The following is a 23598-nucleotide window of genomic DNA, read 5'->3' as shown; positions in this document are numbered from 1 at the left end:
CGAGATCTGGGAGAGGGGAGAGAGGGGAACGAAAATATATGTATATATACAATTTTCTCTCGCTTTATACAAACACAAACACATTTTATACATTTGTGTTTGTATAAAAGCGAGAGAGGCGAGTGAGACTGCCCAGCGAAAACTAGAGTGGCGAGCGAGATTCACTAGGGAGAGAGACGAAATAGCAACAGTTTGCTACGGGGTACAATTAAATCAAACTAAGGTTATACCATTTAATTTGAATTATAGTTGTATAAATTTTAGGAATCACATAGTTTTTATATGAAATTACAATCTATCCCTATTTAGGGTGTGTTTGGTATGAAGGAAAACATTTTCCGGAAAATGTTTTCCTTCATACCAAACACACCCTAAATAGGGATAGATTGTAATTTCATATAAAAACTATGTGATTCCTAAAATTTATACAACTATAATTCAAATTAAATGGTATAACCTTAGTTTGATTTAATTGTACCCCGTAGCAAACTGTTGCTATTTCGTCTCTCTCCCTAGTGAATCTCGCTCGCCACTCTAGTTTTCGCTGGGCAGTCTCACTCGCCTCTCTCGCTTTTATACAAACACAAATGTATAAAATGTGTTTGTGTTTGTATAAAGCGAGAGAAAATTGTATATATACATATATTTTCGTTCCCCTCTCTCCCCCTCTCCCAGATATCGCTTGCCACTCTCCCAGATCTCGTTCGCCACTCTCACTTGCCTCTCTCACTTTATACAAACACAAATGTATACATTGCGTTTGTGTTTGTATAAAACGAGAGAAAATTGTATATACAAATACAAGTGCATATATTTTCGTCCTATACACATATGATTATACAAATACGATCTTCCCCTGTCCAGTTTTCTTTTGTCTTTCACTCTTTCTCGCTTTATAAAACACATATTATACTATTGATTCTTTTGTATATGTATACCGAAACAAATTATACAATTGCTTCTTTTGTATATATGTATAGTGAAATAGCCAAAGTTTGCTATGGAGCGCAATTATGCAATCTATAATTATAACATACAAATATGATTTTTGTGTTTGCTATATGTGGAAGTTGCTCTCTAAATTTTGGGATTGTTTAGAGGAGATTATAGTTGGTTGGGATTGAAAAAAATTTGATCTTCAGTGTATACTTTATTGTATCAACAATATTTATGCAATGTATACTTTATTGAATCAATAATGTATATAAGTGTATAAACATTTCTAATATATAGTTGTACATCATCTATACACGAGTATCCACTATTTCTATAATATTGATATATTATATATACATATCGATAAATTGCATATACATATGAACATTTTGTTGAAAATAATTTTTGTTGCATTTGTATATATCGCTAATTTTAGACTGTTTTTTTTTAATGTAAATGGAAAGTTAACTATATTTGATATAAATAAAATTATTTTATTGTATTTATATATATAGTGTTATTAGGCTTGAGCAAATATTGTCTAGAACTTCTAATATTAATTATTCCAACAGTCCAACTCAATTTAACGAACAACTTTCACATATAGCAAACATAAAAATCACATGTGTATGCTATAGCTATAGTTTGCATAATTGCGCTCCATAGCAAATTTTATGTTTGCTATGGAGTCTTTTGATTGTATAATTCGCTAGATACATCCAATTTTATACAATTTGTTCAGTTTTGTATAAATTCATTTATACATTGTAATTTGTATAATAAGATCTGTATTTATATAATTATAAGTGTATAGGTCGAAAATATATGCATTTGTATTTGTATATACACTTTTCTCTCGCTTTATACAAACACAAACGCATTTTATACATTTTATACCGAAATGTATAAAATGGCTAATTGTATACCGAAAATGACTAATTGTATACCGAATCAGATGACAAAAAATGGGATGTTTGCTGCGAATTACAAATAAAATAAACTATGGCTATAACATTTTATTTGAATTAATAGTTTGCTATTTCATACAATTTTCCATTTAACAAACAAAGTTAATTTTTTGTTCCTAATTAGCTTAAACCAAATTTTTATAGGTAATTATGGTCATAAAATTTGTTTTGACTGCTAGTCATACATGATTTTCTAAGAATTAAAACATGGTAGGTTAAATTTCATTACTCTAGACTTACTTTGTTAAATGTCTGCAAATATATTAATTTTCAGTTTTATAATTTGTGGCGTTCAACTTTAATTTATATCATGCAAGATGATTTTTTCGAGAAAATAAAAAAAATGTTTTAAATTGAAACATCATTTTTATTTTCTTTTAGAGTATTTTTTTTTCTGGTTTGAATGTATCTGTTTGTTCGTTTATATTATAAATAAAATTAATTAACGCTTAAAACATAATTGACATAATTTAATTAATGCTTAAACATAATTAAGAACATTTAATAATCCTCTAATTCTTGTATTCCATCATATATATTCGGATTAATATCATTAAATTAAAATATTTAATAATAAATGATTGTATTCCATCATACATATTCAGATTAATATCGTTAATTTATAAAATTTAATAATAAATAAAGAGATACAACACTAATTCCATCAGACATATTCAGATTAATATCATTAATTTAGAACATTTAATAGTAATTGATTGTATTCCATCCTACATATTCAGATTAATATCGTTAATAATATCATTAATTTAGAACATTTAATAATAATTGAAGAGATACAACATTAATTTTGTATTCCATCAGACATATCAGATTAATATCATACTTTATTTTCCTAATAACCTCTAAACAAATATATTTTTAAAATTTAGAATTCACATCAATATTATAACTAAATAAGGTATACGTGTAATATAGAATAACATCATAATAATTCAGCTTTAAAATTTTGAAAATTTTATATTTATAACAATATATATAATAACAATAATATAATCAATCTAAATATAAAATTCAAATTAGTGGATTGGTAAAATTGTTTCTTAAAATTAAAAAGTGGTATGAACTTATGCAAAGATTTATATATATTCTATTTGAACTTGTATCTAAGAATGATATTTGAGCCATGCTGCATGCATCTTTATCATTCACAAAAAAAATATGAAATATTATAAAAACTATTAAATGTTACTATAGTCTATAATATCTATTAAAATCATATCATTTAATAATTTTAACTTTTATCAAGTAGAGTATCATTCATACATTATAAATTTTTATTTTAAAAATAAAAAATGATAAGTCAAATTTATTAGTCTAGATTTAATTTGTTAAACATCTAGACACATATTCGTTTAAAATTTGGTTGTGTAACATTCGACTTCTTATTATATTGTGTAGGCTGTTATTTCTTCTAGTGTGTTTCTTTTGTGGTCTGAATATTTATTTTTCTATTTGTCACTATATTGACTTTTTTTTTGGCTGCTAATTATTGAGGATTGTAATTACTGTATTAATCATGTTTAGATCTAGACATATAGTTAATCAACTAATTAGTTAGGAGTTGTTAGTTAGTTAGTTAGACTGGTTAGTTAGATTCTTTCTAGAACCTTCCAATTCAAATACTATTCACGTGTATGTATACTCCAATTGTAAATGAAAGGAATAACGATTTTTCTCATTTCATCAAAGTTACAGTTTTCTCTGTATTGCTCCAAATCACAGCCATGGTTCATTCATCTCAATGCAGTTGAACTCCACCATTGATGTGCAGTTTTGATACTAATGCATAGTAATTTATTTTTACTGATGATTTTACGTGAATATTTTTCTGATAAAGGCATTATCTGTATGTCATTTTATTTAACCGTTGCCATAATATTTAAATATATTTAACCAACTAGATTTATCATGAAAATAGTTCTAATTTTCCTTACTCTATCTAATTTGGCAAAGAAGTCAGACGATCTATTGGAAAAACCAAACGATTATGCTCTTGAATTGTTACATATTTACATTGATGAATTTTTTTAATTTTTTTAGTAGATATTAAAAGTAAAAAGTAGTCGTAATATTGTCAGAATGGGCTCAAAATTAATACTCCCTTCATGAGTCCGGCACCAAAATGGAGTGAATAGATATAGTTTCATGTGAGGAAGAAAGAGATATAGATTCATGTGAGCGGGATTAACAAAAATAAATTATAGTTCGCCCATTTGTGGACGAACTACCTTTAAGATTTGTATAATGCTGGTTTGGATGAATTTAGAGCTAATGGAGACTATGACGTTAAAAAATGATAGTTATAATTCGCCCATAAATGAGAGAAGGTCCCTTTTAATGTTTAAAGTTCAAAAAGCATCCATTTTGGTGCCGAACTCCTCCCTTCACTTTAATTTGTTTTTTTTTAAAAAAAAAATTTCAACCATTTAAAAAAGAAATACTTTTTTAAAATAGTCTTATATTTTCAACTTTTCACCTAAAAATAAATCAAATTTCATTTATTACATAAAATGACCAATCGACATTTATTATTGCCAATGAAGTGCATGTCCCTTTATTTTTTATCCTCTTCCTTTTTCTTTTTCTTTTTAATTTTCCATCGGTATTTCTTTTGATTTTCCATTTGATATTCGAGTTCATATTGGAGTCCCCAACCAAATTTGAATCGCGCATTGCAGGCCTATATAAAGGTGATGCTCTTAACAAAAAAAATTCATATCCAACGCTCAAATTCAAAACCTCTAATTAAGGATGAAACAATTCTATAATTCTCTTCCTTATTCTTTACTAACACTCAAGCTTGACAAGTTGAACAAAGACGTAAATGAGCTTACCTCTAAGAGAAGAACTTCAAGTAATGTTTCAGGTATTGAATCACGTCAAAACTTCTAGAATAAATATATGAACCTTTTTTTGCTCTATTTTAAAATTCGACATGTTGTAACATGATTCATTTTGAGTGAATAATATATTAAAAAACTTGAACTATTAATAAAAATTTATATATAAAATTTGAGATTGTTTGGAGGAGATTTTGAGTTAATCGGGATCGAAAGACTCCATTAGCCATTAAAGCTTCAAGCTCAATTTTAAAATTAGACATACCGAATACGTGAATTATTTCGTGTACACTAAAATACTCAAAATGTTGAAATGAACTCATATTTAAAAATTTAGACGGCTTGAGGAAGATGAACTGTTGCAATGTATAAATTAGTATATAAACAATGTATAGTTATATATATATATATATACTATATCGAAACATCATATATATATATATATGCGATTATTTTGTTAATTTTTTTTGTTACATGTATAGTTACGTAAGAAAAGCACAATATTTTAAAATATTTGGTACATTCTACATTTCACATAACAAATTTAAGATTAAATGTTTTGGTAAGCCATAAAATTTAATTTTTTTCTTTATTTTCTTATATGGGGATATTTATATTTATTTTCAGTTTCTTTTTCTTTTCATATTTAGCTCAAAAGCTAATCAGTTTATCCCTGTCCATCTTTTTCTTTTTGTAGTATTTTCTTATTTTTGGTGGAATGTTAATTAATTAACATTACAACTTCTAAAACCCTAGCCTCAGTTGAACCCACCATCTATCCTTCCTCCACCACTCTACTAAAAAGCTTCCGTGTTCCACTCTGCCAAAAAGCAGAAAAAGCGTTCGCCGAATCTGTAAAATCCAGAGACGATTTTCTTGAATCCTTTTGAAAAAGTTGTTCATCAAGATGGATTACTGTATGAATCGCTGTGAAAATGCTGCATATAGGCTCATCTCCTCTTCTTCTTCCTATGTTCTTCCGTCTTCCAGAATATATTCATCAACAACTCAGCTTTTCCCACGGTTTCCCCAGTCTACTTACAAAAAGTCCTCATTTTTGCACCTCCATTCTCGGCCATGCGTTTTCAGTAACAACACCCATTTGCGGAAAAGGGTGAATTCGATTGTAAATGAGCAAATCAATGATGATTCTGTTCAAAAGGGGTTTCTTGGAACGGAGAAATTGGGGAAAAGAACAGATATAAAGAAGATTTTGATACTGGGTGCTGGTCCAATAGTGATAGGACAAGCTTGTGAGTTTGATTATTCAGGAACTCAAGCTTGTAAGGCTCTTAGGGAAGAAGGGTATGAGGTGATATTGATTAATTCAAATCCTGCAACTATTATGACCGACCCAGAAACGGCGGACAGGACTTATATTGAGCCTATGACACCAGAACTTGTGGAGCAAGTGTTAGAGAACGAGAGGCCTGATGCCTTGTTGCCAACGATGGGTGGGCAAACTGCTCTTAATTTAGCTGTAGCATTGGCAGAGAGTGGCGTGCTTGATAAGTATGGAGTCGAGTTGATTGGGGCGAAGCTTGATGCGATTAAAAAGGCGGAGGATAGAGATTTGTTTAAGCAGGCAATGAAGAATATTGGGATAAAGACGCCACCTTCGGGCATTGGGAACACATTGGAGGACTGTTTTGAGATAGCTAGTAAAATAGGGGAGTTTCCATTGATTATTAGGCCAGCTTTCACATTGGGTGGGACTGGTGGTGGAATTGCTTACAACAGAGAGGAATTCGAGGCTATATGTAAGTCCGGGCTAGCAGCTAGTTTGACATCACAGGTTTTGGTTGAGAAGTCTTTGTTAGGTTGGAAAGAATATGAGCTTGAGGTTATGAGAGACTTAGCTGACAATGTGGTTATCATCTGTTCAATTGAGAATATTGATCCTATGGGGGTCCATACAGGGGACTCGATCACTGTGGCTCCTGCTCAGACTTTGACAGATAAAGAGTACCAACGGCTTAGGGATTATTCAATTGCCATCATCAGGGAAATTGGAGTTGAATGTGGTGGTTCCAATGTGCAATTTGCTGTAAATCCAGTTGATGGTGAAGTCATGGTAATCGAAATGAATCCTAGAGTTTCAAGGTCTTCAGCTTTAGCCTCAAAAGCTACTGGCTTTCCAATAGCTAAGATGGCTGCTAAGCTATCAGTGGGATACTCTCTGGATCAGATTCCTAATGATATCACAAAGAAGACTCCAGCTAGTTTTGAGCCATCCATTGATTATGTAGTTACAAAGGCAAGTAGCTATATTTTTTATTTTATTTATTCTCTTGAATTGTGTAGTATGTTTCTCTTCTGTGTTAATTTTCTGCTTAGAGTTTTGATGAGCTCTTTCTAATGAAAGAATACTAAAATATTCATTTCAATCTATCTCTGTTCAGTTATTTAGGAATAAGAATGGTATCTAGATTCTAGTAAGTTAAGAATTAGGGCCCTGCATGAAGGTGTCTGTCTATGGCCTTTACACATACTCATCTCTATAACATACTGATGTTACTTGAAGAATGCTATAATGTCCATTCGGTTGTCTCAGCTTTTCTGGATTCAGTTACTTAGGAGAAAGACTGGTATCTAGTTTCTAGTAAGTTAAAAATCAAAGTCCTGCATGAAGGTATCCATTATGTCTTCAACATACTCATCTCTATAACATGCTAGTGTGACTTGACAACAAGAAATATTCACTGCTTCTTTCCTTTGGTACAGTGAATTAGTTTGTCCTAGCTATGACCAATATGGCTAATATTTCAACCTAAAATTTTGTAGCGCCAGTGTATGATAAAAGAAATGTGTTCTTACCAACAGAATTGATCCCTTGCATCTCTATCATCAGCTTGATTCCTATAACTCATTTTTTGAATTATGGTAGTATTCTATTTGCTGCAAGCAAGTCTTTTGCAAGAGTCTATGCAACGTTGTTACAATCTTGATACAATATTTCAAAATCTGGTGGTGGGATAATATTTTAATTGGCATTTTTATAATAAATTATATACTGGAGATGATGTAAATTGTTATTCTGTTTTTTTTTCCAATCGCCAATATTTATACATCTGCAGTTTGTTTTCTAAACAAAGTAAAATTGTGCAGATACCAAGGTTTGCATTTGAGAAGTTCCCTGGATCTGAGGCCATACTAACAACCCAGATGAAGTCTGTTGGTGAATCCATGGCAGTAGGTCGCACATTCCAAGAATCCTTCCAAAAAGCAGTACGGTCTCTGGAATGCGGGTACTCTGGATGGGGCTGTGCACAGGTTAAGGAATTGAACTGGGATTGGGACAAATTGAAGTATAGTCTTCGGGTTCCTAATCCTGATCGCATCCATGCCATATATGCTGCAATGAAGAGGGGGATGAAGGTAGATGACATTCATGAGCTCAGTTACATAGACAAATGGTTCCTCACTCAGCTAAGGGAGCTTGTAGATGTGGAGCAATTCCTTCTGGCTCACAGTTTGTCTGACTTAACAAAGGATGACTTCTATGAAGTGAAAAAGAGAGGGTTTAGTGACAGGCAGATAGCTTTTGTGACGAAGTCTAGTGAGCAGGAGGTTCGGTCGAGGCGTTTGTCTCTGGGTGTGAAACCAGCATATAAACGAGTTGATACATGTGCTGCAGAATTTGAGGCTGATACACCTTATATGTATTCATCTTATGACCTTGAGTGTGAATCAGCTCCTACACAAAGGAAGAAAGTGTTGATTTTAGGTGGAGGACCAAACCGAATTGGACAGGGCATCGAATTTGATTATTGTTGCTGTCATACATCCTTTGCCCTTCAGGTTTGTGTTTCTTGACAATTGATTTAGGGTCCAATTTTTCTGCATTGCCTTTTAGGTTATCCTTCTTCAACTGCCAATGAATAACTTGAATATAATCTGAGAAGAGGCGTAAGTTGTGAAAAGGTTGTTACCAAAAAAACAGAAATCTTCTTTGAATATAGAAGACTCCTATAGTAGAGATATCACACTGGTAGAATAGATTTTCATACTGACAAGGTTTTTTATTAGAACATATTTTTAAGTAACCGAATAAAAATTAAATAATAAAGTGCAAGTTCATACAAATACTGAATATAATTATTAGTTAGTGACTTGGATGATTTATGCTCAAACTAAACACATGGATAAATAACAAAATTGCTAATAGAAGGAAATGCTGCATTCTATGTAATGTGGAATTTGACACAGAAATGGTATTCACATATCAATTATCATTTTTTTCGATTTTGTAGTTTTTAGTTTTCATGAAAACGTTTATTCTCAACTTCCCCACATCTTTTACTGTTGTTTTTTTTTGTTTTCTTACGGAATGCTAATAATTTTTGGTTAGTAAGATCTTAGAAAAATTATAAGGTTGACTTAGAGACCAATCACATGGAATTGTTGAGTCAGAAACTACTAAAATAATTCTTTACTAATTGATGTTACAACCATTTAGTAGTAAAAGTGCAAAAGGCTCTCAAACAAGGAAAAAATAATATAACAACAAACAAGAAAAAGTTTCAAGCCTTCTCACTATGCAATAATCTGTTATTTGAAATATAACGTATCCTTCACTAGATCAAAATAATGTATTGGTCTTTCTTCTTGGTTCTCATAGTTGGCATTTTATGGTTACAAGTTGCTCCCATGTTGCTTTTTAACCTTGAAATTTGATTTTTTTGGTTTATGCAGGACGCAGGCTATGAAACAATTATGATGAATTCCAATCCTGAGACAGTTTCTACAGATTACGACACAAGTGATCGTCTGTACTTTGAACCTCTGACAGTTGAGGATGTTTTTAATATCATCGACTTGGAAGGACCTGATGGTATCATTGTGCAGTTTGGAGGTCAAACCCCATTGAAATTGGCTCTTCCTATTCAGAATTACTTGGATGAGCGAAGGCCTAAGAGCAAAAGTGAAGCTGGCTTTGTTAGCATTTGGGGTACATCACCTGACAACATTGATGCAGCTGAAGATAGGGAGAGGTTCAATGCCATCCTTAATGAACTACAGATCGCTCAGCCAAAAGGGGGTATTGCAAAGAGCGAAAAGGATGCCCTTGCCATTGCGGCAGAAGTAGGATACCCTGTTGTCGTACGACCATCTTATGTCTTAGGTGGCCGGGCAATGGAGATAGTTTACAACAATGAAAAATTAGTGACATACCTTGAAAATGCTGTTAAGGTAGACCCGGAGCGCCCTGTCCTGATTGACAGGTATTTAACTGATGCTGTAGAGATTGATATCGATGCACTTGCTGATTTGTATGGTAATGTGGTCATTGGTGGAATAATGGAGCACATTGAGCAGGCCGGGGTTCACTCAGGTGACTCAGCTTGCATGCTTCCAACAAAAACAGTTTCAGATTCATGCTTGGAAACTATTAGGTCGTGGACTACAAAATTGGCAAAGAGGCTAAATGTGTGTGGCCTCATGAATTGTCAATATGCCATTACTACTTCTGGTGAGGTGTTCTTGCTTGAGGCTAACCCCCGTGCATCACGAACAGTTCCTTTTGTTTCCAAGGCAATTGGGCACCCGTTGGCAAAATACGCTGCTCTAGTCATGTCAGGGAAATCCCTATATGACCTAAACTTCACCAAGGAGGTTATCCCCAGACATGTATCAGTTAAAGAAGCTGTTCTTCCATTCGAGAAATTCCAAGGCTGTGATGTGCTTCTTGGTCCTGAGATGCGCAGCACTGGTGAGGTAATGGGTATCCACTATGAGTCATCAATTGCATTTGCCAAAGCACAGATTGCTGCTGGACAGAAAATGCCACTTTCAGGTACTCTGTTCCTCAGTTTAAATGAATTGACAAAACCCCATCTTACTACAATTGCTCGAGCCTTCTCGGAACTTGGATTTCAAATTATTGCAACTTCCGGAACTGCACGTGTACTCGAACTAGAAGGCATGCCAGTGGAGCGAGTGCTTAAAATGCATGAAGGGCGGCCACATGCTGCTGATCTCATTGCCAATGGACAGATTCAGTTGATGGTGATCACAAGTTCAGGAGACGCCCTTGATCAGATTGATGGCCGGAAGCTAAGAAGGATGGCTCTCGCATATAAGATACCAGTGATAACAACAGTTGCAGGTGCTTTGGCCACTGCTGATGCAATTAAAAGCTTAAAATGCAACAAGATTAAAATGACAGCTCTTCAGGATTACTTTGATGAGCAGAAGGTAACAGCTGAGCTCAAAAACTTTCAGTCTGCTTCATCTGTTTCTTCTAGTTGAGTTGCTACTAGGTGTATCAGTCTTCTTGGTTGCGTGTAAGTTTTCGTTTTCTTTCGTTCCAATCTATTATGTTATAAGCGGTCTTGTTGCTTTCTGGATTCGGAGAATGAACTTAATTTTCTCCAATATTTTTTATTCCTGAACTCTAGCTTAACAAAATGTACTGGAACATCAAAATCTACTTGTAGATTAAAATAGGTGATAATTGTTAATGCAACTATAATGGTTGTACTGTTTCTTACATCTACTATTTCTTGCTATCGGAGACAACCTATCTATCTATCCCACAAAGGTAGGAAGGAGTAAGGTCTACGTATGTTGTAACCCACTTGTGTGACTACACTGGGTATGTTGTAACAAACTTGTCCACATTATAACAGTTTTTATTTTTTTGCACTGACGTCAATTTGTCAGATTGAGGAAATTAGTTTTTGTTCAGGTATCACACAGTTGGTACTTTTTTTTTTTTTTTTTTAATTATAATAATTCAAGAGAACGTAACCTAACTATTCGATGCGATTCTAATTTCATATCAAAACCTATGATTCTATTTTTAATATTCGGTTTGGGTTTGATTCGGTCGATTTTAATATAACCATTGCCTCAAGTTGAACCTAACACAACTAGTGTATTAAGACTTTCTCTCTTGAGACTAAGCAAATGAGGGATTTTTCTCTTATCTTTTCATCTCTCTTCATTTTCTTTATTGGTAAAATATGAATGTGACATCGCCTAGTATGTAAGGTAGAGACAAAAAGGTAGTTATTGACTACATTGTTTTCAACTTATTTGGCTCGAAGGAAAAAAAAAGTTGAATTGCCTTTCAATTCTCAGGAAGTACGTCCAGATTGAAATAAGGCAACTTTAGCACTGCTTTTTTAATCAGCATTTGTTATATAGTTAATAAATTAATAATTTAGCATGATATGAAATTCGATTTACGGCATGATGGTTGCAACTTGCAACTCTAACACGCTCAATTTTGGTTCATTTCCAATTGGGAAGCTTACGTAAATGTTCAGTTTATTAATATGGTCGATGCATACATTATCTATACACTTCGGTTTATATGTTGTGCATATTTTATAAATTAGATGATCCAAAGACACTGAACTGTAATTTTCCATTGAAAGTTTGTATAAGGAAATTTCCTCCGGATTATGCAAAGTAAAATCACTATATTTTGCAACTAAATAATTTTTTTTTCTTAGATGACATATTTCTAGCAGTATATATGGTCCCATAGAGACTTAGAATTTATACAATTGTAATCCATCTACTCATTAGACCGTGTCCACTGATTACGCTAGCTTTTAGTCTTACATTGAAAAGTAGATTTAACTGTTAAAATAATTTGTTTAGTATGTCAACCATTTCTTAAACTTGTGACTTCTCAGTATATTTTATTTAGATATTTGAATTATGATATGTTTCGATTGAGCATTTAAACACATGATAAAATGTTTATAATTAGACACTTATGATTCAAAAAATTTGAAAGCTTTTGCGTGTGCTCTCAAATGCTTATTATGTGGATAAGTAATCATGTAAAATATGTTAACTACAGTATAACCATAGGATTCTCTTAACATTCCATCTTATAGGAATCTAATAATTTGTACAAGTAGACATAAAGGATAAGCACAGATGAGTGTATATACAAGTCTTTTCAGTTTCAACAAATTTAATGATATTGGTCTCTGACGCTCCTCGTGATATATAGTATTAATTATGTGCACAACTAATTAGGTTGGGTTTATTGATGACAATGATAGCTATATATACAGTCAATTTTATTTTTTTGGTCATAGCCTTTGTGTGCACTAAATGCTTCTTCCTTTTCATTATGAAAGCAAATGAAATTCAAATGATCAATGCAATGTCTTCATTGAATCAAAATCGAAATCATTTAGTATTATGTTTCTTCTATGAGGAGCTAGCTAGTAAATACTATTAATTGAGTTTGCAACCTACTCGTTCAAACTTCCATTTTGACTTTATAAAATACAACAACATATTCAGTGTAGTCCCATAAATAGAATCTTGACTCTCGACTCATGAGAAGTGTAATTTTTATTCAAAAATTGGGGATAGAGGAGAAGGAATTACAAGGTCGGAAATCGAACCTTCACCGATAGTAAAAGTTAGGTAGTCAACCAACTAACCTATTAAGATTGCTTCGATAGTCAAAGCAGGATTGGAAGGAAAAATTTAAAAATAGCAGAATAAAACAAGTAGGAAAAATAAATGAAGAAAGAACTAATAAAGTACGAAGATAATGCCACTTCATTATGTGTTACATTCTTTTGGTTGGTCAATTTATGAGTATGGATACAATTGAGTAACAAAAAAAAAAGTGGCAAACAGCATTAAAGTACATCTCTTATTGGTAGTTCAGCAATATAAACACAGCTAAATCATCAATGCATATATGGAAAGCTGCGTGTGTGAATTCACTTTTCTATATTACGTGTTGGAGATATATTATATTATAATATCCACATCAGAAATATATAATAAATTTATCAAAAAATGATTTTATAAAGATGTAGATCAAGCTATTCCGCTCATCTTGTGTGTTTAAAATTAAATTAAAATGTAATACGTACACAACAATTGTAGCTTTGACAAGACGAGACACATATTCAAAATTAAAATTTATTATTTTTAACAAATATACATCATCCGAACCTAAATTATTGAGTTTTATAAAACCAATTCTTCTCATGCTAGCTCCGCCCATATTGACAAGTCTCGCGCATCTAGAAAAAAAATACTAGTTAAGAGAAGACAGAGTGCTTGAAAAGGAGATGTTTAAGTACAAAAGAGGGCATTCGTTTAATAGGACATTTGGCCACCAGTTCCAGGCATTTTGACCATCAATTCAGTGTTATTATTATGCATTTTGACCATCTTTGTCTTTTGATTTTCAGGTAAACATCTATGTTACGCACTTTTATTCATTTATTAGAGTACTTTTCTGTTACATTATCGCGACAATATATTGAGTAATGAAATAAAATGAATTCACTTGGACATCATCGTCACAAAAAAAAAAAACTAGGAAATGACATTTTTTTTTTCTAATACATGTGCCAAACGAGCTGACCTTTTTTACTAACACCTTAATCAACCACCAATTTTAGCCTATGATCCCTTTTTCTGTCATTTTCCATTTTTAGACACGTAATGTAGTGGTGGTTAGTGTAGTAGGAAATATGAACCAATTATCTTAATGATATCAACCTATAAAGACAACATGATATCAATATGACCTATTTATCTTCCTAAGTCATAATAAATAAGGAGCAACTTTACTTTTTATTTTAATGATCTTAACAACATTTAATCTTCAATATTAAAATTTCTAGTGTAATTAATTCCTCTCCTAACAAAACTGTATAGATCAATCCTAGCTAGGTTGTAACAAAAAAAAAAGTCACTCAGTATTCAGTCATTTATAATATTGAATAGATTATTTTCTTCTTTGTTAAAATTATCAAACGCTATAATCATAGTGATTCTCCTATTCAAGTAATTGACCATTTTTCAGCATCTTATATTTTTTTTCGGAGCGTTTCAAAATTTGATTTTTTTGCACCGTCCTTTTTGATGATTCCGAAGATAAAAGTCCTTAATTGATTATCCCATAAACTGATAAATACAAATATTTTGAAGAGGAAAAACACTTTCCATAATGGCGCTTTTCGTATTCAAAATCTAAGTTAACAGGTGGCTTAATGTAATTGCAAGATGATAATTAAGTTAGTTTCAAAATGGTGAATTCCAATTTTGATCGATAAGATTTAACTTAAAGCGAATTTTACTGGTCATATTAGTGGAATTTTGGAAGCCAAAGAGCCCATTTTTTCCAAGTTACGTAGAGTATTTCTAAGTTAGATTTATGTAGTTTTGACTTCTCATGCCACTTCAAGTCCAGGAAAGTTGGAGAGTTATTTTTTTCTCCCAATGTGCACTTTCGTTTCAATGGTTTCTAGACCACCACTTTATCAATTGTTTTTATGAAATTATCATACAAAAGATTATTTGGGGAGATATAATTTGACTAAACAACAATAATATTTCCAGTATATTCGTGTCTGGAGAGGTTGAATATACGCCGATCTTATCCTTACCTTTACAGAGTAGAAAAATTGTTTCTGATAAAGTGTTCAAGTTTGCAGCATAACAGAATATATATGTTCAAGGTATTATAATCTTTATCAACATATATAATAATTTCGCAACTAAATTTTAATTGGCATAAAGAGAATGATCAAGTCATATTACACTATCCAATAATCAAAAAAATTCTTGAAATCAATTATTATATGTTTGTTTCTTGAATGCTACCGCTTTTATTGATTTACTAGGAATATGAATTTCCAATTTTCATTTTTCTGATTGGTTTATTTCTTACTTTCATTAGAAAAAAAAAAAACAAGAAAGTGTTAATTGCCTCTCAATTAACCCCTAATTGGTTAATGTAGTAACCAAAATCGGCTAAACCAAACCAGTTTTGACATGCAGGAGAAAAAGAAAGAACAAAGATAGGCAACTCAATTAAGATTAGTTAATATGACTTGTTATCTGATAAAACATGGTAAATGACAGGTTATTACGTAAAATACAAACAAAGGCGAATTTAAGATGTTTTTAAATTATGAGTACGTCATTTAAGACCTTTAGCATCATACTTTTAAGATTGCGATTTCAGATATATTTATCGACTGATCATTGAATCGGCGTTGAAATATTGAATCCTTTCATAAATACAAAATTCTTTTATATCATCGATATATATAATTTAAACTACAAAAGTTCTTTTTTTTTTCGTTTTAAAAAAGGTTTTAAATTTTTTTATAAAAAAGTGTTGATATCATATTACTACATATGATGTCACCCCCACCCCCACGCTCTCAGCCCCGCCAGGCCGCCACTCGTTTCTTGGCTTATAAATATTGACTTCACTTACTCTGTTTTAAAGCACCCCCACTACTCTCTTTGCTCTGCTTTCTTAATTCCTTGCACGTACACTTTTTTATATAAATTTTAAAAATATGGAGTCCAGCAACACGACGATCACCACCACAACCCCGTCGTCTCCTTGCTCCGTATTGCCGCCAACTAACTCTCCATCTCCGCCGCGGGTCGTGGCCACACCTTGTGCTGCCTGTAAGATATTACGGCGGAGATGCGCGGAGAAATGTGTGTTGGCACCTTATTTTCCTCCCAGTGAACCCATCAAATTCACCATTGCTCATCGTGTTTTTGGTGCTAGCAATATTATCAAGTTCTTGCAGGTACAATTTTACATTTGATAGTTGTTACTTGCTCCTCTTTTTGTTAATTAGGCCAATTTCCCCACTTACTTTGAAATTTAAGTGGATGGATTTTATTACTGCTCTGATACACGTTAAAATTGCGTGTGATCATCTCATCTAAAAACTTAAATTGATAGAGTGACTACATTTTTATTATTTAATTGTATTCCCAACAGATTTTATATATTGTTGCATATACGTCCTATGTCTGAAAAGCAAGTTAGGGAAGGATTATCGTTGTAGGACTTAACATGTCGCCTCATGTCAAAAATTGAACATTTGGTGCATGGATACATTTTAGGAAAAATTACAAAAATCCCCTCTTGGATATATCTTTATCTCTTTTTGGATACGGCCCTCCCCTTTTGGATACATTCCTCCTCCGTGGGATGTATCAGGCGCTATGTATCCGCATGTGGAAGGATATATCCGGGTTTTTTTTAAACTCTAAAGGATTTTGGTAATTTGAAAGAGTAGGAAAATGATGGTAATTAATTCTTAACATTACGAGATTTATGTAATTTTTACTAAATTTTATATGGTACCCCAACATTGATAATTATAAATTGAGATGAGTCTACTCTAATATCAGGTAAAGAAATAAATTTTGGACATAATTCATCCCAAAAATTAGCTCAACTATTTTTTCCTCATCCTACAGAGGTGAGACTCTAACACACACAACATATATACATGATTTATTCACAGTTCAATAAGTTATCTTTTCTAGAATTTAGAATTCATAAATTCAAAATTCTAACTCCCCTTCTAAGCGACATTACAAGTAAACTCTTTTGCGCCGCCTAGATCTGCCCCTGTATTTAATATCAGTGTAATTGTAATAAAAATATCGACAACAAAAAATTGGTCAAAGGCAAATATAGGGAGACATGTTTTAACATGTACGATTTAATTTATTTAATGGCCGGACCAATTAGGTGGAAGTATTTAATGTAGTCCAATGCTACAATTTGAAAAATTATAGTCCTACTGTTATATAATTATTTATCCAAACTAACATCATAATTGTTGATAGTGAAATTCTAGTGTTGCTCTTCGAATTGTAGAGGAGGGAATTGATTTTTAAGGCCAACATGCTTTCAAATCATTTGGATAACATATTATAATGAGTACCAACAACTACATCTACTTTATAAATTATTGAAGAAGAAACTTTTTCCTGTTTACATCCTAATTACTACTGTTCTTTTCCATTTTTTGCTTGTGCATTGACTTGTCTTAGTTCTCCAGAAAAAGAAAAAAACCATCATGGCTTATTGCTACCAGCTACTCATGGCTTCTTGTGTCAAATAATGAAGAATCATACTCTTAATTCTCTCTCATGGTTCCATTCGTTGTATAGACATGTAATGACTATTGTTACTGAAGAGAGCCGTAGAGTAATGATAAAGTTATTTTCGTGTGAGCTATAAGTTACAAGTTTGATCAGCTAATATTGTTTGCATTAGAATAGACTGTCTCAGTACATACTCTTGGGGTGCAACCGACCGGATGCTTCCCTTTCTAGTTTAGTGCTTAATTGGAAATTGTAAAATCATTTTAGTCAATTTCAAAGCTTGGAATAATCAACTATATACTATTGATGTTTACATTAGGGTAGACTAAATATAAGCCACATTACATCCTTTTAGTGTGTGGTCCTTATCCGAACCCTATGTGAACGTGGGATGATTTGTTCTAAAATCATATTTTTTTCAATTTTGATTAGGAATTGCCGGAATATCAAAGAGCAGATGCTGTAAGTAGCATGGTGTACGAGGCTAACGCTAGGATGAGGGATCCAGTCTATGGTTCTGCTGGGGCAATTTGTCAACTTCTAAAACAAGTAAATGAGCTACAAGCACAATTAGCCAAAACACAAGCTGAACTTGTCAATATCCAATGCCAACAAGCTAATCTCATGGCCTTTGTTTACATGGAAATGGGACCATCTCCACCAACATCACCCCAACAATCTTTGGACAAGTTCACCAATAGTACTACACATGCCACCACCCAAAATAACATGAGTTTCCTAGATGAAAACAACAATTATGGGACCCTGGAGACTCTTTGGACATGATCAAAAAGGAAGATATACGTGTATGTTCCACGAACAACATTCGCACATCGAGACAGATCTAGAACTTAAATTTGATTGATTCAAGTTTTCAAGTTCTTATTATTGAATTCGATATGATTACACTTTTGAAATATCTTATAGGTTATGTCAAAACTTTAGTGTTATTTTAAATATTATGTTTCGTGTAAAAAATAATGGATGCAATGTAACAGAATCTAGTAAACCGGGGTTTATCTGCCTCTGTGTTTATATATAGTCATGGGAGCAGATTTAACTCCCTAGAAGGTTATGGTGGAGGATAACAAAATTGTAATATACTATGAACGAGATCTTGATAGATATTTTTATAATAATGCTACTTTAATTTAAGCTAAAAAGATAGATGTTTTTATATTTGTTCTTTCTTGTAAGTCCATTCCCACTTCATATTATTAATTAAATCTAATTAAGCCAAACTTTTTGGTCACCTAAAATAGCTTACATCAAACTGATTTTCCATGTGAATTCCGAAAAAATTTATGGTGGTAGAGGCACAAATATGACATGGTGTGTGAGGGATTATTTTTCAATAAAAAATGTGTGGATTCTACTTTTTTATTTTCATTGTTATTTCTCTCTCCTACTTTTACTTAATTTTTATGAATAAAAAATTATCATATTTGAATGATAGTGGGGGCTTTCTCTCTCCTACTTTGCTTCTCACACTTCTTTTTCTCAATTTCTTCCCTTTAACCTTTTCTTTTCCTTTCTAATTCTTTGTTGATTTCAGATCACTTTTTTTCAATCATGAATTTAATTTACTCAATTCTTCTTATATTATATATCTTTCTCCATTTGATAATTGGCTTGTAGATTTTATTTTTATTTTTTTAAAAAAATAATCAAGAATATGAAAAGGAAAAATCTAGGAGAAAATTATAAAATAAAGACTGAAATTTTAACCTACGAGATGAACGCCTAGGTAGTCAATTAACTAAGCTATGAAAATTCCTCATTTGGTACATATATATACTATATACGTTGGATTGATTAGTTTTTTCATTATCAAACTAACCGAATCAATAAAATTAAGTTTTGTTATTTTCTTAATTTTTTAAAAAGTTTAATTGCGTATTACACTAAAATTAATTTAATTTTTACAAATAATGATGTAAATGCCACACTTCCATACCATTATATCTAATTCAATTTATTAAAAAAGGAAAAAAATATTTTGTATATACAAATATTTATCATATAACATATTTTTCCTTTTTTTGCGCATTACAATTGATATTTTTGTATATATATAATTGTTTACCAATAAGGGTTTTGGTGGAGTGGTAAGTACTCCTTCATCCTTAACCAAGAGGTCTCAGGTTTGAGTCTCCTTGGGTACAAAGTCGCCTTTGTTAGGAAGAGCTTTACCCTCAATGGGACTTTTCGACGCGAATTCGAATTTAGTCGGGTTCTAATGTGGGTATCAGACACTGGATGAAAACAAATATATATAATAATAATTAATAATTGTATAAAATAGTGTGAGTTTTTACACCATATGTCACACCATATTTTTTATTAAAAAGTAATTCCTCACACACCATGTCATATTTGTGCCTCTACCGCCATAAAATTTTTAGTGAATTCCCTCTCAAAATGAAACATTGAATCTTACTATTTAGTCTTTCAAATACACAGTACCTGTCTACATTTGAAATGTTCACCTTTGTCTTGTCACTTAACCGACGATGTCATATCACACCAATTCAAGATGCTTTTTGTAACCCTATTTTTTGAAAATAAAAAATCCCCTATATATCTTCGTGGATTCTAACTTTTTATAATTTTGATAGTATAAATTATAAAAATTCAGCTGAATTTTATTTTTTAGTTAACTAGAGCAAAATTAAATAAATTTATATGATAAAAAATCATTTTGTGTGATAAACTTAAAGTTAAATAACTTTTATGTGACAAAAGGATGAATTACTCAGATGGTAAACGTTCCTCAATTTCATCCTTAAAATTGTAAAAAAATAAATGTGATAATAACCCTTAAGCTGAATTAAAAATAATAGAAATCAACTATCACTTTTGTGTGATAACTACAAATTAAGCTGAATGATAATTGGAGAAATTTACTTGAATAGTTTCTAATAATATCATAAATATTAATCTATGTTTAAGGGAGTAAGTTTTAATTTTTTTTATAGATACACAAATATTACTAAATAGTACTACATGAGTGAATATGGCAAATACATTACACAAGTATTTTTTTTTTTCCAGGACATTACACAAGTATTTGACAAAATTCAAAATAGATATATAGAACATAGAGAGTGTCCTTCGGATGACTCAATTGATTTGAAGGATGGTTATCCACACGGATGACTTAAAATTGATCTCCTCTCAATGTCTTCTGAGTCGAGCCTGTACAAGACTGCGGGTTATCCTTGGGTTAAAAAAAAAAAAAACATAGAGAGTAAATTTTTTCTTATTTTCTTTTAATACGAATGAAATATGAGAAATTCCTACATTACTAACTCAATCTTAAGTGAAAATTGAAAAATCCAGTAGATGTCAAATTCTAGAAAAAGAAAAACCGCCAATTTTGTCGGATTCCTAGCTAAACACGTATATTTGCTTAAAGTTATGGCGGCGTGATCCAATTCTTCTTCTCTTTTTTCTTTTGATATTTGACTGAATACCAAGTTTGAACTGAACAAACTTTTAAAATTTGTGAATTTAAATTATAGATATAAATTATCTTATTAATTAATACATATAAAACTAAATCATATTTAGGATAATATATTTTTTTTAAGAAATACGACACATAATTTGAAGCGAGTAATGTTTAGAAAAAATAAATTATATAAACAAAGGCGTATCTAGAGGGGTTCAATGGATTCAATGAACCCATGCTCTTCTTTCTAGATCATATATAGTAGTGTTATATTTTTTTTAAAATATTTAAATATAGATATATGAACTCACATTCAAAGTATCATATAAAAATATGATAATAATTGGGTGCACCTCTCTAAGCAATGATAGAAATTTAAATCTTATACTTATATTATTTTTTAGTAACACCTCTGCAAGTGGCTATCGGTGACACTTTTGAAGTTTCAACTAATTTTATTTTTTTCTTAATCTTTCAAAGTTCAAGAGTGTTACATGAAAATTCCTATTTTTTTTTATATATATAGTTAAATCAAATGTGTATATTAAAATTTAAATATAGTAATATTATGCTTTTGGATATATAATTTTAATTTTTTTACTGTTCATATTAAGAACCTATAGGCCAAACTGATCAAATTTTTATTTTAGATGCATTTTTTTTGTAATAGGACGCTCATCCTTTTAAAATCCTGAATACGTCTATGTGTATAGAGGGTCATTGTACAGTTTTGGAGGTGTCTCTCTAGGGATAACAAAGGAGAAAGATTTAGTTGTCTACTCCAAATCGAGAATGCACGTTCCCTTGTCCTACTTTTTCTTGTTTCTTTTTGAGTTTAATCATGGCTTATGTTTCCTTTAAACGCGTATTAACATTATTTCTGTTCTTTTTTCTTAAAATAAGTAGATGATAAAACTGAACATTAGTAGATACTCATGTGCTTATACAGAAACTAATTGTCAAATTGCATATCAACTGATTAATTAATTAAATTTCCTACTTTAGGAAGTGCTTATAATCAGAATGTTTATATCTAATCAAGCGATTTAACTTTATTAACTAAAGTGTGAATGCATGTCAATTAATCATGGCTTAACATATTCTCAATTTCTTAAATTTGTCAGTAAATTTCATTCAAATACAAATTATGATTGATGATAAAGTGTTTCTTACTAAATATTTTTTATTCTATTTTTTTAAAACTTCTATTACACGTATTCTCAAATGTCTATCTGGTTAACCAAATAAATACGTCTTTTTCCTTCGATCATACATATCTAACTATATGATACTATTTTCATTTTTAATCACATGAGTGGCTGCAGGGGGGCTATCTGCTATCACTTCAATGAAATTATTAAATCTTTTAATGATCTTCATCATGCAGCGTGTTGGCAATATATCTTTTCAGCAATATTCCTTTTACTTATGTCATGTGTATAATGCCTCTTCCGAATACGAATGTACATGCACAGTCTAGAGAAAATAACAAAAATGATTCATTATGTTTTGACATAAAAGCTCGATTAACGTAGTCCCTTAACTATAGTATTGAATAGTTTGATCATTTTCAAATAATTAAGAAATTTTGTTCGTTAGATAATACTCCCTTTGTCTCAATTTATGTGACACTTTTTATTTTTCGAGAGTCAAACAGTTTAACTTTGACCGGACATTTGCTTATGGAATCTTCAATTTTTTTGAAATGAAATTTATATATTTGTAAACTATATAAAAGTACTATAAGTCACAATAATTAACAATTCAGAATGTTAAAAGGATATATGAAAAACTTACGATCAAATATAGACTTGTTTGAATCTCGAAATGCGAAAAGTGCCACCTAAAATGGGATGGATGGAGTAGATTATTAATTAGTTGACAGAGAGTAACGAAAAAGGAATTTACGGGGTCACTTTTGAAAATGTATATTTTGCCGTTTCTACTAAAAAAAATTTTTAAAAATAAAATTTCTTAGAATCGACGCAATTTTTTGAGGTTTGACTTCTACTTCGTGTTGTGTCTAGTGCAACTTTTGTGTTGCAATTTCTAGCATTTTGAGGGAATTTTCTTAATGTTTGGTTAAATTTTTAGCCTTTTCTATAATTTTCCTCACATCTAATAGATATTGTAAAATTATTTAACGGTAATCAGAAGTAGTATGTATTTTTTGTAAAAATTTAAAGGATCACAACTGATGAAAAGTTTAGTTAAACGATTACACCAAATCTATCTCCAAGCGTAAGATTTTCTTTTTTGTCATTTTCTGATATCCTTTTTAGATTTTGCAGCTTAGATCACAACATTGCCACTATGTAAAACCGACATGAGTTAATTGTAAGTTGACTATATGCCGTGCATACTCCAAAATAAATTTAAGTTTAATATCACACACACTAAAAATCTGATCATACTTCTTGTCTACCTAAACTCGCCAGGATTATGATGGAATGTGGCTAGGATTACGATGAAATGATTGAGATCTTTTTTATCTTTGATTAAAAAA

General features: G+C 31.4%; 2 protein-coding genes across 2 annotated transcripts; both read left to right on the top strand.

The window, feature by feature from the left end:
• Window positions 1-5645: 5645 nt before the first annotated feature.
• On the top strand, window positions 5646-11264 carry LOC102581397 (carbamoyl-phosphate synthase large chain, chloroplastic; the record flags this gene model as incomplete). Its single annotated transcript, XM_006365699.2, has 3 exons — window positions 5646-7022; window positions 7874-8566; window positions 9461-11264. Coding segments are annotated over 3 exons (3627 nt in total), but the record flags the coding sequence as incomplete, so codon positions are not given.
• A 4749-nt stretch (window positions 11265-16013) lies between these two features.
• Window positions 16014-18788, top strand: LOC102602814 (LOB domain-containing protein 1-like). Its single transcript, XM_006365680.2, has 2 exons — window positions 16014-16320; window positions 18071-18788. The coding sequence occupies exons 1-2, from the start codon at window positions 16078-16080 to the stop codon at window positions 18422-18424; spliced, it is 597 nt and encodes a 198-aa protein (XP_006365742.1). The 5' UTR covers window positions 16014-16077; the 3' UTR covers window positions 18425-18788.
• The last annotated feature ends 4810 nt before the right edge of the window (window positions 18789-23598 follow it).

Source organism: Solanum tuberosum, unplaced genomic scaffold (assembly GCF_000226075.1).
Source record: "Solanum tuberosum cultivar DM 1-3 516 R44 unplaced genomic scaffold, SolTub_3.0 scf00575, whole genome shotgun sequence".
NCBI classification, from domain to species: domain Eukaryota; kingdom Viridiplantae; phylum Streptophyta; class Magnoliopsida; order Solanales; family Solanaceae; genus Solanum; species Solanum tuberosum.
Note: the sequence above shows the minus strand (reverse complement) of the source record. Positions and strands in the feature narration are given on the sequence as shown.

Bases quoted from the DNA above. Each gene is read 5' to 3' on its own strand.
- LOC102602814 (XM_006365680.2), top strand. From the start codon at position 16,078: ATGGAGTCCAGCAACACGACGATCACCACCACAACCCCGTCGTCTCCT. The intron at 16,321-18,070 runs GTACAATTTTAC...AATTTTGATTAG, and splicing joins ATATTATCAAGTTCTTGCAG to GAATTGCCGGAATATCAAAG.